Genomic DNA, 14,922 nt, shown 5'->3' with positions numbered 1-14,922 from the left:
GAATTTGCAGGAGGAATAACGGAGTTGTAAGAAAAGATGCTCCAGCATTGTTATTTTAATGGGGAATGCAAGTATTTTCTAAAGGTACTCTTTAAAGGGAATACGAAAGAAGACCCATTTATCATAATGCTAATAAGAAGTTTAATAATGCATGTGCACTTAATCTAAAACTTATAGCTATTTAAAAAGGGAATGTGTCGCTAGAATTATTATTATTTAAGTGATTACACTTAAAGTCAGGAAATATTATAAATTAGATTCTAATTTAGAACATTTCCATGTGCTGGCCACTAGAGGGAGCAGTTCCCAAAATTGCAGCATGGTCAATGTGGTAAAGCAACCTCATTGCTTTATGCTGCAAATTTGGGGTAGACACACTCTCTAGTGTCCTCACACAATCCCCCCTCCCTTATTCTGGCTAGTGACAGAAGGAGGGGTTTGAATCTTCAAACATCCTACACTGTGTGCCGCCATTTTCTGAGCGACTGCACAGTGTAGGATTAGATACAGTGGTAATCAGACAGTAGAACACGAACATAATACACACATCACATACATGAACATAAATTACCTTCTCCTGCCGCCGCCTCTATTCCTTGCACCTTCACTTCCTTGAACATCTGGCCGGAAGTCGTCATCTTACTGCCCGGCAGCGGCTTCCGGTCCACATGAAATTGGCGCCGGATTTTGCTCTGCGAACGAGCTTAGTTTTGGTTTGTGTGGGAGCGGTGCATGCGCCGTTCGCTGCAGAGAATGGAACGGCTCCCGTTCGCATTCTCTATGGGATTGTATGTGCCATATTCCATCTCTGGGTAGTTAATCGACACATACAGAGATGAAAAAAAAAATGGGGCAGCCCCCATAGAGAAGTAAAAATAAGTAAAAAGTAGATCACGAGAACACAAATAAATAAAATGTATGTTATTATACTAAAAGCAATATGATTAAAAAAAATAAAAAATTTCATGACACCTTCCCTTTAAAAGAACACATCAGAACAAGGAAGAGGGAAACCTAACAGCGGACAAATGGTTAAAGCAGACAATGTACTTTAAAGATTAGTTTATTTGAGGGGATGGGGACAGAGCTGATAAACAGAAAACAAAAAGAGGGCTGGTAAAGTACTTTACATGATAATAAAACATCTCCCAGAAAGCAGATTACAAATCATTACAAGTTTTTATTAGGTATCTCCTTCGGATAACACTTCTTTCTGAAGTGTAAAAGGTTAAACGAAGTTTTCAAGCTGGTTCGAGAGTCTAGAACACAGCTTCTTGATGCACATTAGTTATAAATTAGGGAAGGCCTGATGAGAAGGGAATGGGAGTTATAGAGGACTGACCAAATTCAGGGCTTGCCAAATGTGTGAAAGGCAATAGCGGATGCAACACTGCCTGCTCCAGGTGCAATATATAAAAAAAACTTCCTTCTTACAGGCGAAAAGTTCACTGCTACAGCAGCCTCCTCGAAATCCACAGCATCACACAAAGCCTGAGGGAGTAGAGCCTCCTATATATAGGGAAATAACGGGTTTGCGCTTGTTTATACGACCACTATTTCTTACTTAAATCTGGCGTACCAAGGATGAGGCTTCGGGCAACTGCTCTTTAATGAGTGCAATCCATGCATCTGAAGACATCTCGGTCACTACTGAAGCTGCAAAACAGGGCTTCATATAATTGGATTTATGTTACCATACTGTACTAAAAAGGCATTAAGTCTTCATTCACCTGCAGTAAATGAGTTCTATTGATTTTTTGGGGATGCTAGTAAATGACTTTAAAATAGGAGCTCTGGTAGCCACCTAAATTTGATACTGGAATAGCTTTGCTCCCTGAAAAGAAATGGCTTCACTGGCATAATAATGATAACCTTTGTACAATGTGGCAGAGGCGGCTTGGGAAGCACTCTGCATAGTCAGCACTCTATATCACCGTGATAATCTTGATTACTTCCCCTCCCCCTGATTAAAGCATTAACTGTGATCGAGCGCCCCTATACCACACACTGCATTTATGCCCCCTCTTAACTCACGCACACACGGTATAAAGCTGCAGCAGCATGCAAGAGAACAAACAGCTCATTGTGTTTCTAACTGAAGATCATTGTCTGAAGAGTCAAGGTTTGATTTAGATTTTTGAGGGGACAGAGCCGGAAGGGGTGTTTCTCGTCTTGCTCTGGCTTATGCCAATGACTGTCATGGAAAAGGACATATGGGAGATTAAAGGAGAAGGGAGTAAGGAATCCATGGACACAAATATTCTCCGTTAGTCAGCGTATTCTTCAGTTTCCTCTTCTCCGTCCACGGTCAAAGCTGCGTACTTGCTTTCGTGGCTGAAATTCTGCAAAAGAATCAAGTGGTTAGGAAATCTGAGGTTATTCCTTCCTCCGTCATTGACACATCAGCCCGTGTCCTCAGACTACCATTGGCTCCACTAGGGAGATCTCACATGTTGACAGCTGCCAGGGAATTCATGGCTTCATCACATAGGTACACAACATGCCGGAAAACTCACCATATAATTACCAAGTGGCAAAAAGGGTCACCCAACATGATTTTAGGTCAAGTTGTGGGTATTTTATGTTTCATTACTTAACCCCTTAACGACCGCCCACTGTCTTTTGAAGGGAGGCAGGAGTTTAACTTTGTCACTAAACGTGATGTAAACAAGGCATAACTAATATTTCTCTGGGTTTATAAGGTATACTGAAGAGGATGGATGACAGGGGCCTTTACTGCAAATATGAAATTGGTCAAATAGGACACAAACCATTAATGTAGGAGATGAAGCATCACAGAACCTTGATTTATAGGGTAACTCCAGAGTTTACCACTGTAGTTATTCATCAAGTCAAGGCCTATTACAGAACCCAATGGTTAAAGCCCCAACTTCATACCTAGCGATGAGAGTAAAAACTATGGGTCTACATTGTCTTATGTGAAAGCAGCGTTATCTGAATCTCCAGCACTTCTGGTCCTGGCTGTCAGGGAGGTATATGCACTGTAGCGTGGATTATAGGCAGGCTTTTTTTTCCCCCCTTAAAGTTTGTCATAGCCACCTATAGGCTGGTCTTTGTATAGACCGCTTTGTAAAAAAACAACCACTCGTTATTTTCAGGGGCAACTTGAAAATTAATGATTTGTTCTGGTTTTCTTTGGCTCTGGAATTACCTTTGAATCCGGATCCTGTTCTTTTCTGGAATAAAAAAAAAAAAAAGCCATCCATGAGCCATCCAGTCAGAGAAAAATGCATTGAAGCATACATTCGATTTGTAATTAGGACTATTAGAAGTGCTGCTACGAGGACAAGGAGGGTTCTAAATATCACTAGAGAACTACTTACTTTTTGAAGAAATATACCAGAAACTCACCCTACACCACTATATTTTACACTGTAGGGTCCTGTTCATATCCGCGCTGGCCTCCGTTTTTGTTCCATTAAACCTTACCGTCAGAGCAGATGAACGGAAGCCAGCGCTGCTGTGAACTGGCCCATATGCTGTAATATGAATGAGCACTGCACATATAACCTTGCATTTTACTGTATGTAAGTCAAAAACTTGGGGGCCGCAATTGCAGAGGTGCAGTGTGATAACACAGGACATCAATATCAGTACACAGTACTCGGTGCACACTGAAGTTCACGTCAATATAAGAATTTACATAGATGAGCTAACCCGGTATTGTGTCCTCTCCACAAATAACTAAAAGAGTTTTGTTAGGATTTTACACTCGTGGCCTAACTGTAGGACACAGACCCCCACCGATAAAAATGAGGGGGAAAGCAACCCCTTGACATTCGTGAACGTGGAGCTGTGTAACGAAGCCCATTCAAGTGACCGAGGCAGAACTGCGGTGCCAGAATCTACAACATGGATTCCATTGGAGTTCATACGGCTTATCATTGGTGGTCGATGGGGAGGAACCTCCACCAATCACACATTGATGGCCTAGACCATCAATGCAAAATCACAGAAATCCTTTTCACTTAACCCCTTCGCACACTCAGACGTGCTATTACGTCCGGGTGTGGGGGGTGATGTTTGGAGCGCTCCATATGCGGCAGGTGTTGCCTGTATTTAACAGCAATCGGGCTGTTTAACCCCTCAAATGCTGCAGTCAATAGCGACCGCAGTATCTGAGGCGTTGAAAAGAGAGGGACGACCCCCTCCGACAGCTCATCTCCCCCCCCCCCCCCGCATTGAGATCGGGGGGTGACGATGGTTGTCATATGGCAGCCCAAGGGCCTATGAAGGCCCCTAGGGCTGCCTTCACTCTGCCTCTGCTTAACAGAAGCATGTAAATGACAATATACTAACAATCGCTGGTTCAAGTCTAAAAAAAAAAAAAGTGAAAAAAGCTTTTAGTAGTGAAAAATATAAAATAAAAAGTTTAAAAAAAAAAGTATACAAAATTGGTATCGCCGTGTCCATAAAAGTCTGAACTATTACAATACAGCGTTGTTTAAAGCGCACTGTGAACGCCATAAAAAATAAAAATGTGAACCGCCAAAAATCGCTGTTTTTTGGTCAACTTGGCTCTCAAAAAAAAAAAAAGAACAAATGTAATAGAGTGATCAAAAAGTTATATGTACTGGTAAAAACTACAGCTCGTCCCACAAAAAATAAGCCCTCACACCGCTCAATCGGTAAAAAAAAGAAAAGAAAAAAGTTATGGCTCTCAGAATGTGACAAATTTTTTTTCTTTTTAACAAAAAGTTTATCAATAAAATTAGTAAAATATAAAAAACCCTATATAAATTTGGTATCACCGTAATCGTATTGAGCCACAGAATAAAGATAGGTTATCTTTTTACCGCAAGGTAAAAGCTAAACCAAAAAAAATATTGAAGAATCGCAGTTTGTTCTAACTTTAAAACGAAAAAATAAAAAAATGGCTCCGTCCCGAAGGGGTTAAAGGAAGGGTGTCGCGGGAATTTTTTTTTTATATATCAATTTGCTTTTTTTTTTTTAATAAAACACTAATTGTGTGTTTGTGGTTTACTTTTTTTTGTATTTTCTAACTTTTTCTTCTCTATGGGCGCTGGCTTTTTTTTTTCCATCTCTGTATGTGTCGATTAACGACACATACAGAGATGGAATATGGCACATACATCCCCATAGAGAATGTGAACGGGGCCCGTTCCATTCACTATGCTGTATGCAGTCTGTGTGGGAACGGCGCATGAACCGCTCCCACACAGTCCAAATGGAAGGTCTTCGGCCGAGCGACATCCGGCGCCATTTTCTTGTGGACCGGAAGCCGCGGCCGGACAGTAAGATGACTACTTCCGGTCGCGGCTTCCGGACATGTGTTCTGAAGCAAGCACTAGGAGCGGAGGGAGCGGCGGCGGCAGGAGCAGGTAAGTTATGTCTGTGTATGTTCGTGTTATACTGTGTGATTACCACTGTATGTAAACCTACTACACTGTGCATTCGCTCAAAAAACGGCGACACACAGTGTAGGAGGTTTGAACATTCAATCCCCTCCTTTCTCCTGCCACTAGCCAGAATAAAGGAGGGGGGATTGTTTGAGCACACTAGAGCGAGTGTGTCTTCTCAAATTTAGCAGCATAAAGCAATGTGGTTGCTTTACCACATGCCAATGCTGCAATTTTGGGAATTGCTCCCTCTAGTGACCACCACAGGGAAATGTTATAAATTAGAATCTAATTTATAATATTTCCTGACTCGTGAAAAAATTAGAACAATGTGTAATCATTTATACACTAACTGTTTAACTAAAAAAAAAAAAATTTCTAGAGACACATTCCCTTTAATATATCCCCATTTATTTCTACTTCCTATCATAGTCCACAATCCCAAACACTTAAAACGAACCCATCTTGAATATCACCTTAACCCTTTGGACTTTCCAGCATCACTCATGTATCGTCGGTTGGTAGAGGATTTACCGGTTATAAAAGGCGGACTGTATTTTTGATTATATACGATATAAGATATCCATTCCCTTCCCCTCCGTCCCCATTTTCTTTCTCATTCCCTCTCCATGATTTTTTACCAATAAGGCGCTGTGAAGACCAACACTATTTGTCTTTAGAAATTTTAAGTGAATAAATCTTGTAGTTAGAAAAAAAACAAAAAACACACCTTTCTAATGATCTACCGCGCTCTCCTATTGTCTTTGATTCAGGCTCCAGACCATCCTCTTTGTTCTCATCTATTGTAACAAAAGTATTAGGATTTTATTTTTGCTATTTACACCAGTAAAGAATTAGGTATAGAAAAGGCTTATTAATTACCTCCTCTTTGCCCCATCCCAGACTGCCGCCTTTCTGAATCATGTCTTTCTCCGCCACTAAAAGGAAACAGTTGTCAGTTCACACATCTTTTCCGGACACTAAATCCAATCATTTTAGGACATGATGTATTTTTAAAACTTTAATGCCCAATGCAAGTCAAAAATCATAAAACAAAATAAAATCAGCGGTTAACATTTACAGTTAGAGATACTTGCCTTTGGGAGGACTCTGAACTGTGTGATCGGGTGGAAGAAGGTGCTGTATTACGTTTCACCCATGCATTCTCCTTTGGAGGAGGAGCAGGCATTACTTTTAATGGGAGCTGGGAGTCAGATTTATTGGATTTCAAATTAGGTGACTCCTCATCTTTTCCAAATACTTCATTTTCTACAGATTTTTCACTTTCCCTTCTTCGTGAGACTGTGGAACAGAGGATTAAACCAGGTGAAGGTGTTATAGGACTACTATTGCTTTATAAATAATTTTGTTAAGGGTACAGGAGCTTCAGAAGCCTTAAAGAGGCTCTGTCACCAGATTATAACTGCCCCATCTCCTACATAATCTGATCGGCGCTGTAATGTAGAGAACAGCAGTGGTTTTTATTTTGAAAAACGATCATTTTTGAGCAAGTTATGAACAATTTTAGATTTATGTTAATTCGTTTCTTAATAGACAACTGGGTGTGTTTTTACTTTTGACCAAGTGGGTGTTGTACAGAGGAGTGTATGAGGCTGACCAATCAGTGACCAATCAGCATCATACACGTCTCATTGTTCCAGCCCAGCATGATCCACAGCCCAGTGTGATTGTGCAGTGAAAGAAGCTGGGCTGGAACAATGAGACGTGTATGAAGCTGATTGGTCACTGATTAGTCAGCCTCATACACTCCTCTGTACAACGCCCACTTGGTCAAAAGTAAAAACACGCCCAGTTGTCTATTAAGAAACTAATTAACAAATCTAAAATTGCTCAGAACTTGCTCAAAAATGATCGTTTTTCAAAATAACAAACAATTCTCTACATTACAGCACCAATCAGACTATGTAGGGGATAGGGCACTTATAATCTGGTGACAGAGCCTCTTTAAGGGGGACACATTTCAATTTTTTTCCCAAAATGATAATTTAAAGGCTACGTCTACCTTCGCAGCCCGTTTTTTTATTTTTAGAAAGCATCTAAAATGAAAACGGAAGCAACTTTGCAAGTCGTCTTGAATAAAATGTTTTTTTGTTCTCAGCTACCATGTGCCTCCATGATTACAAAAACTAGAGTAATATTTCAGTCATACTTCCATTTATTCTCTACTTCTTGCCAACATATTAGGCAAATGGCTGCAGGATCAGACCACAGTGTTTGTTTGCAGCCTGTAACCATGGAGATATAGATACAAAACTATAGGACATTTTTAATCAAGAGTATTTGGAAATTCATTTTAACTTTAGATTCATTGCAGCGAAATGCATTGGCACAATTCAGCTCCAGCCAAAAAATGACCAATCTGGTCAACAATTACATTCCAATGCAGTTTACTCACTTCTTGAAGATCCACTGTTGCCCGTTTGAGAAGACTCACTTCCAGTCCTAGATCTTTCTTGGTTATCCTCACTGCGCCAGCTAGGATGTCTAAATAATAGAATAAATTACTAAGGACTTAAGACTTGCATCATGCAAAAAAAATAAAAATAAACCTATATTTTAGAATTTGTTATTTTGAATATTACAGCAGTTGCAATTACTAAAGGGTTGCTCTATATACAACGACAAGGTACAAAAACGCCCTTCTTCGAAATCTTTGAATAAACAGGTCTTTAGGTCACGCCGCACCTTTCTCTTGGCTTCCTTTCGATCTGTCGAGGTCGGTCATCATCCAAATGTCGTTGCTGAAGCTTCTCCTGCTCTTTCTGCAGACGCTCCTCCACCTCACGTTCCCTAGCAGCGGTGTCCACAGGTTTGGCACCACCAAAAATTGAAGCTGCTCGACCGGATGGTGCAGGAGGTCCACTGATAACTTCCTCTTTTGGAGCAGTTCGTGGTTTGAGAATCAGTTTTGGCCTCTGGGTTGGACCTAATTTATACAAAGACAAGAGATGGTGTCTTAATGAATTTATACTACAACTTAACAGTATGTGCATTTGGCATGTTTATGTTCTGGATACAATATGTTTTCTTAAAGGGGCCAAAATAAAATAGCTGGTTAAGCTATTGAACACATCAAAAATATAAAACAAGAAAAAAATATCCACACAGTAGTATATACCTCTCTCTTCCCTCCTTTCTTCATTTCTGGAGTAGCCATTCCACCGGTCTGACTTGTCTTCTCGCCTATCATCAAACCTGTCGCCATAACGGTCACTTCCACCACCACCACCACCACCACCACCAGATCCTCCTCCTCCACCACTGCCGCCACCACCACCAGCACTACCACCTCCTCTGAAATCATCATCTCTGCGGTACCCACTGCCAAACGCTCTCCTGCCACCTCCTCGGGAATCGTAACCTACAAAATAAAGAAAAATTGATGAGTAGAATTTGCCTGTTACAGTTGTAAACCAGTCGACATAAAAACCTTGTACAAAAATAAACACTCAGAATCAAAGTTGCATCATAAATGCATATTAGTCCGTTCACTACTCCTATATTCCGACCAACACATATCTCTACATGCAAGTACCTTAACCAGTTGTGCATTTGACATACAGGTACTTTGAAATGCCCAAACAAGTTAAACTAACAGGTCTCCCCAGGTCATCAGAATGAACTTATAAAGCAATGCTGAAGTGTTTCACTTACACATTTTATAGAACTATGTAAGGAACCATAGATAAGGGAATTCCACCCACAACATTGAATTTACACAGATTTCAAACCTATTAAATTGTCGCGTACAAACGGTCGATTCATTTGATAGAAATCGGTCAGAAAGTTTGTCTCTCCAGCTTAAAGAGGAGCGATCAGATAAAACGCTAAGACTTCTCTCAAATATATAGAACAGCAGCTATACCTCATTACTACAGGAAAGGTTTTACTTTGATTTTAGCAGAGGTCCAAATATAATGTCATTTTTTCTTCTCTGGGAAATACCAAATTGGAGGGGGGAGCGGTTTCTGTACAGCATCTGAATGGTAAAGTGGAGCATTGTGCTTTGTTCCGTTGAGGATTCGGGAGAAAATCAATTTGCCTGTTTTGCCGTTTTGTTAATTTTTCTGGTCCATATGATGCAATGGGAAATAAAAAAATATTCATCTTTTTTTTTTCTCCTTAAGTCACCAAAAGCGAATCTCACACCTGGTGAATTAATTTCCCAAAGGATTTCATGATGTATACGTCAAACGGATGCCATAAAAGTCTATGGGTGACTGATGCCACTGTATTGCATCCGTCACCAATATGTTCCCATGAAAAACAATCGTATACCATATAAAGGGACTTGCCCATCAGGTACATTTCTGGCATATCCACAGGATATGTCAAATGTCAGATAGGTTTGGGTCCCAGAGGTAAGACCCGCATCCATCTCTAGAACGGGGCCCCCTAACCCCTATTCTACCTCTCTGTGCTCTGCTGATGCTTGTGATTTAATGAAAGTAGAACAGCATAGCTCGCTGAGCTACGCCGTTTCCGTAAGTCACATAGAAGTAAATGGCAGTTACGGAAACAGCGTAGATCGGATCGCTGGCCGTCTCACCATGCGGTGTGGTGGTGAGATAGGTGGGAATAGCATGTATCACGTTTATGGCAAAACTATGTAGATTTACCATTAATGTCTAAGATGGGAGATTTTTGATAATGTGAATCACATTTTTCACGTAGAAGTGAGTCCTATAGTAATAAAATCAACACTCACCTCTATCAAAATCTCTGCGATCGCGGTCCTCGTAACGGTCTCTTCCTCTGTCTCGATCGTAGCGGTCTTCCCTACGTGGACCATCACGATACCGATCTGACTCATAGCGGTCACTGCGATACCCTGTAATGAAAATTTGTTAGCACTTATGCAAAGCAAGTGAATATCAATACAGTTTTATTAGGTTCCAACTTACTATCTCCGTAGCTATCATCTCCACGGCGGGGAGGATTATCATCAACACTGTCTGCGCTTGGGCGTGCCCTCCAATCAGAAGAGTCTGTTTTGTCAGAGTCTCTATTGCGATCCCGATCCCTGCCAAAGGAACGATCATCCCGATCTGTATAAATAAAATGAGGAAAGCTTAATCAATTGTCAGCTAAAAAGGAATGATGTGTAAATGTTCACCCACTTCAGATTCGCACAACTGGAAATCAAAGCTTTATACCCCCGTACACAACCCACATCAAATTCAGGTGAAATGGTTACAACCAATAAAGATTCGGGAGTCTTCAAATGATGCAATAGATGTGTTAATGAGACATTTTAGAAGGCAACATCAGAGGGGGCCCTGAACGAACGTGTCTGAGTGCCTTCTTATCAAAGTGAAAAAACAGGGTCAGTATTAGGGCTGGGCAATTATAACCCAAATCAAAAATCACGATTAATTGAACATGCAACGTCGATTACGATTATTGAATGATTTAGGCCACATCCCTTTTCGCATTCTACACCAATGAATATTTATCCCGAGCCTACTCTATATAATATACCCAATGACACTGCCCCCACACAGTATAATGCTCCACATAATGCCCCTAAACTACCTCCACAGTATAATGCTCCTATAGTTGCCCTCCACACAGTATAATGCCCCCAAAGCTGCCTGCAGTGTAATGCCCCACATAACTTCCCTCCCCACAGTATAATGCCCACCATAACTGACTTCCATGCAGTATAATGCCCCTAGAGGACCTCACATTATAATGCCACCATAGCTGCACCCCACAGTATAATGCACCCTATAGCTGCCTCCACACAATGCAACTGTCCTCCACACCGTATAATGCCCCCATAAATTGCCCCCACCGTATAATGTCCCCATAACTGCCCTTCCCAACATATAATGCCCCCATAACTGCCCTCCCCACATTATAGTGCCCCTATAGCTGCCCTCACACAGTATAAAGCCCCATAGCTGCACCGCACAGTATAAAGTCCCCATAGCTGCCCTCACGCTGTATAGTGCCCCCACAGCTGCACCCAATAGTGCCTGCTAAAAATATACACACTCACCTAACCCTGTTCCAATGACGAGTGGAGGAGATCCCTCTGGTCTGTGCAGCTCAGCACAGACAGGTGCGATGACGTCACTGCATAACGTCCAGCGTTACATAGTTAATGGTAGCGCAGGGACCTTACGGTCTCCTGCTCTACCACTAGATTCAACTGTATCTGTGTCCTGAAGATGCAGATCCAGTTTAAACCGGGAGAAAATATTGACAAAACTGAAATGCGCAAGAGGACGTCGATTTATTGCGCTTAATTTTAATTGCCCAGCCCTGGTCAGGATGTACTTTTTATTCTGACCCTATGGAACAAAATTAACCACAATAGCTTGAGTGTGGTGGCGATGGCAAATGCTTTGAGTGTTTTTTGAGCCAAGCGGTCAGCAAAGATTAAACTTGCTTGCATCACTTTCTTCAGCCTCATTATGTATGTACAATTCAGGCAGTCTGGTAGCATTGCTGCTCCAGCAACTATGCAAAAATGTTATGATAGGATTATGGGGCAAACACCCACTTTTGTGTTTTGCCAGGTAGGAATGACGAGGAGGTAAATAAGTTGTGTTCATTCAACAGTCAAAGTCGTCTATTGTTCTGTCCCTCAAGTCACAGAGAAGTCAATTGTAGGAAATCGCTCTCAAATACTTGCACATCACACCTCTGTAGCTGAGGCCTTATTCAGACGGCCGTGTTCGGTTTGACATATGGCCGTATTTCCTGGAGCGAATACACAGTTCAAGGAGAAGGGGTCCTAGCATGATAGTTATCTATGATGCTGGGAATCCCTACCTCCCCAACGGAATATTGTCCCGTATTGAAAATAAGATTACAGTACGGAACAATCTTCACGGAACTATTACGCTAGAAGACAGAATCCCTGAACTGTGGTGGGTCCGGGACATACGGTCCACACATCATGGACCAAACATGGCCGTCTGAATAAGGCCTGAAGTTAATTAAAACCAACAAATACACTATTACAAAGATGCAATTAATGGACAAAACAAGGACAAAAGCTTTGTAAAGACAGATTTTAATTTTCCAGCATTTGATCAGCTGATGTGCACCTTCACACCGTATAGGTGCGTAGTCTATATAAACAAAATAATGCAAGTGTACCAACAGTGGGGTTAGAGATCAGTCCTACAAGCTCCATGTACTCAGTCTCAGCGCAATGAAAGAGGAACCTTCTTCAGGGTGGAAAAAAGCAGGACAAGGTATGAAGATGTAAGGCAATATCCATTTCAAATCACTATCCACAGTGGTTTTCAAGATATATGAAACAGATGGCTGTACCAGCTGTGAACGAAAAACGATGCAGTGCAGCATGTCTCAGTATCACCCGCCCCCCTCATATATGTTACAAAAGTGAACTCTTCGGGTGAGCTCACAGGTTAAACATTGTCTGAGAAAGATACACACAGTGCAAAGACGCAATAATAATGACCGTACAGCCCCATTTTGTGAGGAAAACTGTTAGTTTTTTTTGTCCATGACCCTCTTCGATTGAACAGGGAGGAGCGGTTAGATTTTTATTATTTAGGAGTCTGCTGTATTCATAAGCCTGGAGCTCCCCCACCTCTTCCGCTAGTTATTTTATTGGCAGCGGACATGTACAAGGCCTATATAATAATGGCCTTCAATCATTGAGATGGGTGGTATTAAAATTACAGCAGAATCAAAAATGACCAGTCTGTTATATTCTCTCTTCTTGACGATTATCAAAACCATACAATATATTTTATTTTTATTTTGTGGTATAATAGCTAGTCAAATCTAATGTACTACCCTTCACTCCTTGTTCCCTTGAATCCTTTTTCTGTTTCATTTAACAATTCAAATAAAAAAAAATAAAAAGTGTATAAAATAATAAATAAAAATAATATGCTGCCCTTAAATAGGGCATAATAATTTCAAGCCAGATTTGCTTTAAAAACCTGACAGGTGTTCTATAACAATCCAAACCACTAATTTTCCAAAAGTGGAGGCACTCACCTTTATCCTGTGCTTGATCAGCTATGTCCACTCTTATCCTTCTGTTCCCAAGAGACTGCAATATGAGATATTGTTAGTGTGCAAGGTCAGACATATTTGGGATTTAAGAATTAACAAAAATAAATAAATAAATGATATCCTGCACAAACTTAGAGGCTCTGTCACCAGATTATAACTGCCCTCTCTACTACATAATCTGATCGGCGCTGTAATATAGAGAACTGTGGTTTTTATTTTGAAAATCAATTTTTGAGCAAGTTATGAACAATTTTAGATGTATGCTAATTTGTTTCTTAATGCCCAACTGGGCGGTTTTTTAACTTTTGACCAAGTGGGCGTTGTAAAGAGGAGTGTAGGACGCTGACCAATCAGCATCATAAACTTCTCTCCATTCATGTCAATATGTATTCACAGCACAGCGTGATCTCGCGAGATCACGCTGTGCTGCCACATACACCCACATTAAAGAGGCTCTGTCACCACATTATAAGTGCCCTATATTGTACATGCTGTGATCGGCGCTCTAATGTAGATTACAGCAGTGTTTTTTTATATAGAAAAACAATCATTTTAGACAGAGTTATGACCTATTTGAGCTTTATGCTAATGAGTTTCTTAACTGGGCGTGTTTTACTTTACGGCCAAGTGGGAGTTGTACAGGAGTGTATGACGCTGACCAATCAGCGTCAAACACTTCTCTGCATTCATTTACTCTGCAGATAGCGATATAGCTATATCGCTACGTGCAGCCTCATACACACACTATAACGTTACTGCAGTGTCCTGACAATGAATGTACATTACCTCCAGCCAGGACAGGATGTTTATTCAGAATCCTGACCACTTCTGTAGCATCTCTGTGCTTTACAGCACAGCGAGATATCACTGTGAATGACAGTTTACAGCGTAATCTCGCGAGACTACGCCTGCTCTGCTGTAAATCGCAGAGTGGTCAGGATTCTGAAAACACATTTCGTCCTGGCTGGAGGTAATGTATATTCATTGTCAGGACACTGCAGTAATGTTAGTGTGTGTATGTGGTGCACATAGCGATATAGCTATATCGCTATCTGCAGAGTAAATGAATGCAGAAGTGTTTGACGCTGATTGGTCAGTGATTGGTCAGCGTCATACACTCCTCTGTACAACACCCAGTTGGTCAAAAAGTAAAACACACCCAGTTGTCCATTGAGAAACTCATTAGCATAAAGCTAAAATAGGTCATAACTGTCAAAAATGATCGTTTTTCTAAATAAAAAACACTGCTGTAATCTACATTACAGCGCCGATCACATCATGTACAATATAGGCCACTTTTAATGTGGTGACAGAGAATCTTTAACTTTACTGAAATGTCTTGACAGTGAATAGACATTGCGTCCCGGCTGACACTTCAGTAAAGTTAATGTGGGTGTATGTGACAGCAGAGCGTTATCTCGCGAGATCACGCTGTGCTGTGAATACATATTGACATGAACGGAGAGAAGTTTATGATGCCGATTTGACCAAGTGGGTGTTGTAAAGAGGAGTG

At 41.0% G+C, this 14,922-nt stretch overlaps 1 protein-coding gene across 1 annotated transcript in view; it reads right to left on the bottom strand.

Annotated features, from left to right (window-relative positions):
* Positions 1 to 1,047: 1,047 nt before the first annotated feature.
* Positions 1,048 to 14,922, bottom strand: part of EIF4B (eukaryotic translation initiation factor 4B) — a 44,928-nt gene continuing 31,053 nt past the window's right edge. Inside the window, exons 5-15 of the mRNA XM_075851822.1 lie at positions 13,392 to 13,446; positions 10,307 to 10,450; positions 10,111 to 10,233; positions 8,521 to 8,763; positions 8,088 to 8,328; positions 7,798 to 7,886; positions 6,479 to 6,683; positions 6,264 to 6,319; positions 6,112 to 6,181; positions 3,173 to 3,197; positions 1,048 to 2,342 (exon numbers count right to left, since the gene is read on the bottom strand). Coding sequence (XP_075707937.1) covers positions 2,268 to 2,342; positions 3,173 to 3,197; positions 6,112 to 6,181; positions 6,264 to 6,319; positions 6,479 to 6,683; positions 7,798 to 7,886; positions 8,088 to 8,328; positions 8,521 to 8,763; positions 10,111 to 10,233; positions 10,307 to 10,450; positions 13,392 to 13,446 — 1,326 coding nt within the window. The 3' untranslated portion in view covers positions 1,048 to 2,267. The remainder of the gene's footprint in view (positions 2,343 to 3,172; positions 3,198 to 6,111; positions 6,182 to 6,263; positions 6,320 to 6,478; positions 6,684 to 7,797; positions 7,887 to 8,087; positions 8,329 to 8,520; positions 8,764 to 10,110; positions 10,234 to 10,306; positions 10,451 to 13,391; positions 13,447 to 14,922) is intronic.

Source organism: Rhinoderma darwinii, chromosome 2, assembly GCF_050947455.1.
Source record: "Rhinoderma darwinii isolate aRhiDar2 chromosome 2, aRhiDar2.hap1, whole genome shotgun sequence".
Classification (NCBI taxonomy): Eukaryota; Metazoa; Chordata; class Amphibia; order Anura; family Rhinodermatidae; genus Rhinoderma; species Rhinoderma darwinii.
The sequence above is the reverse complement of the archived record's forward strand: the minus strand, read 5'-3'. Positions and strand labels throughout refer to the sequence as shown.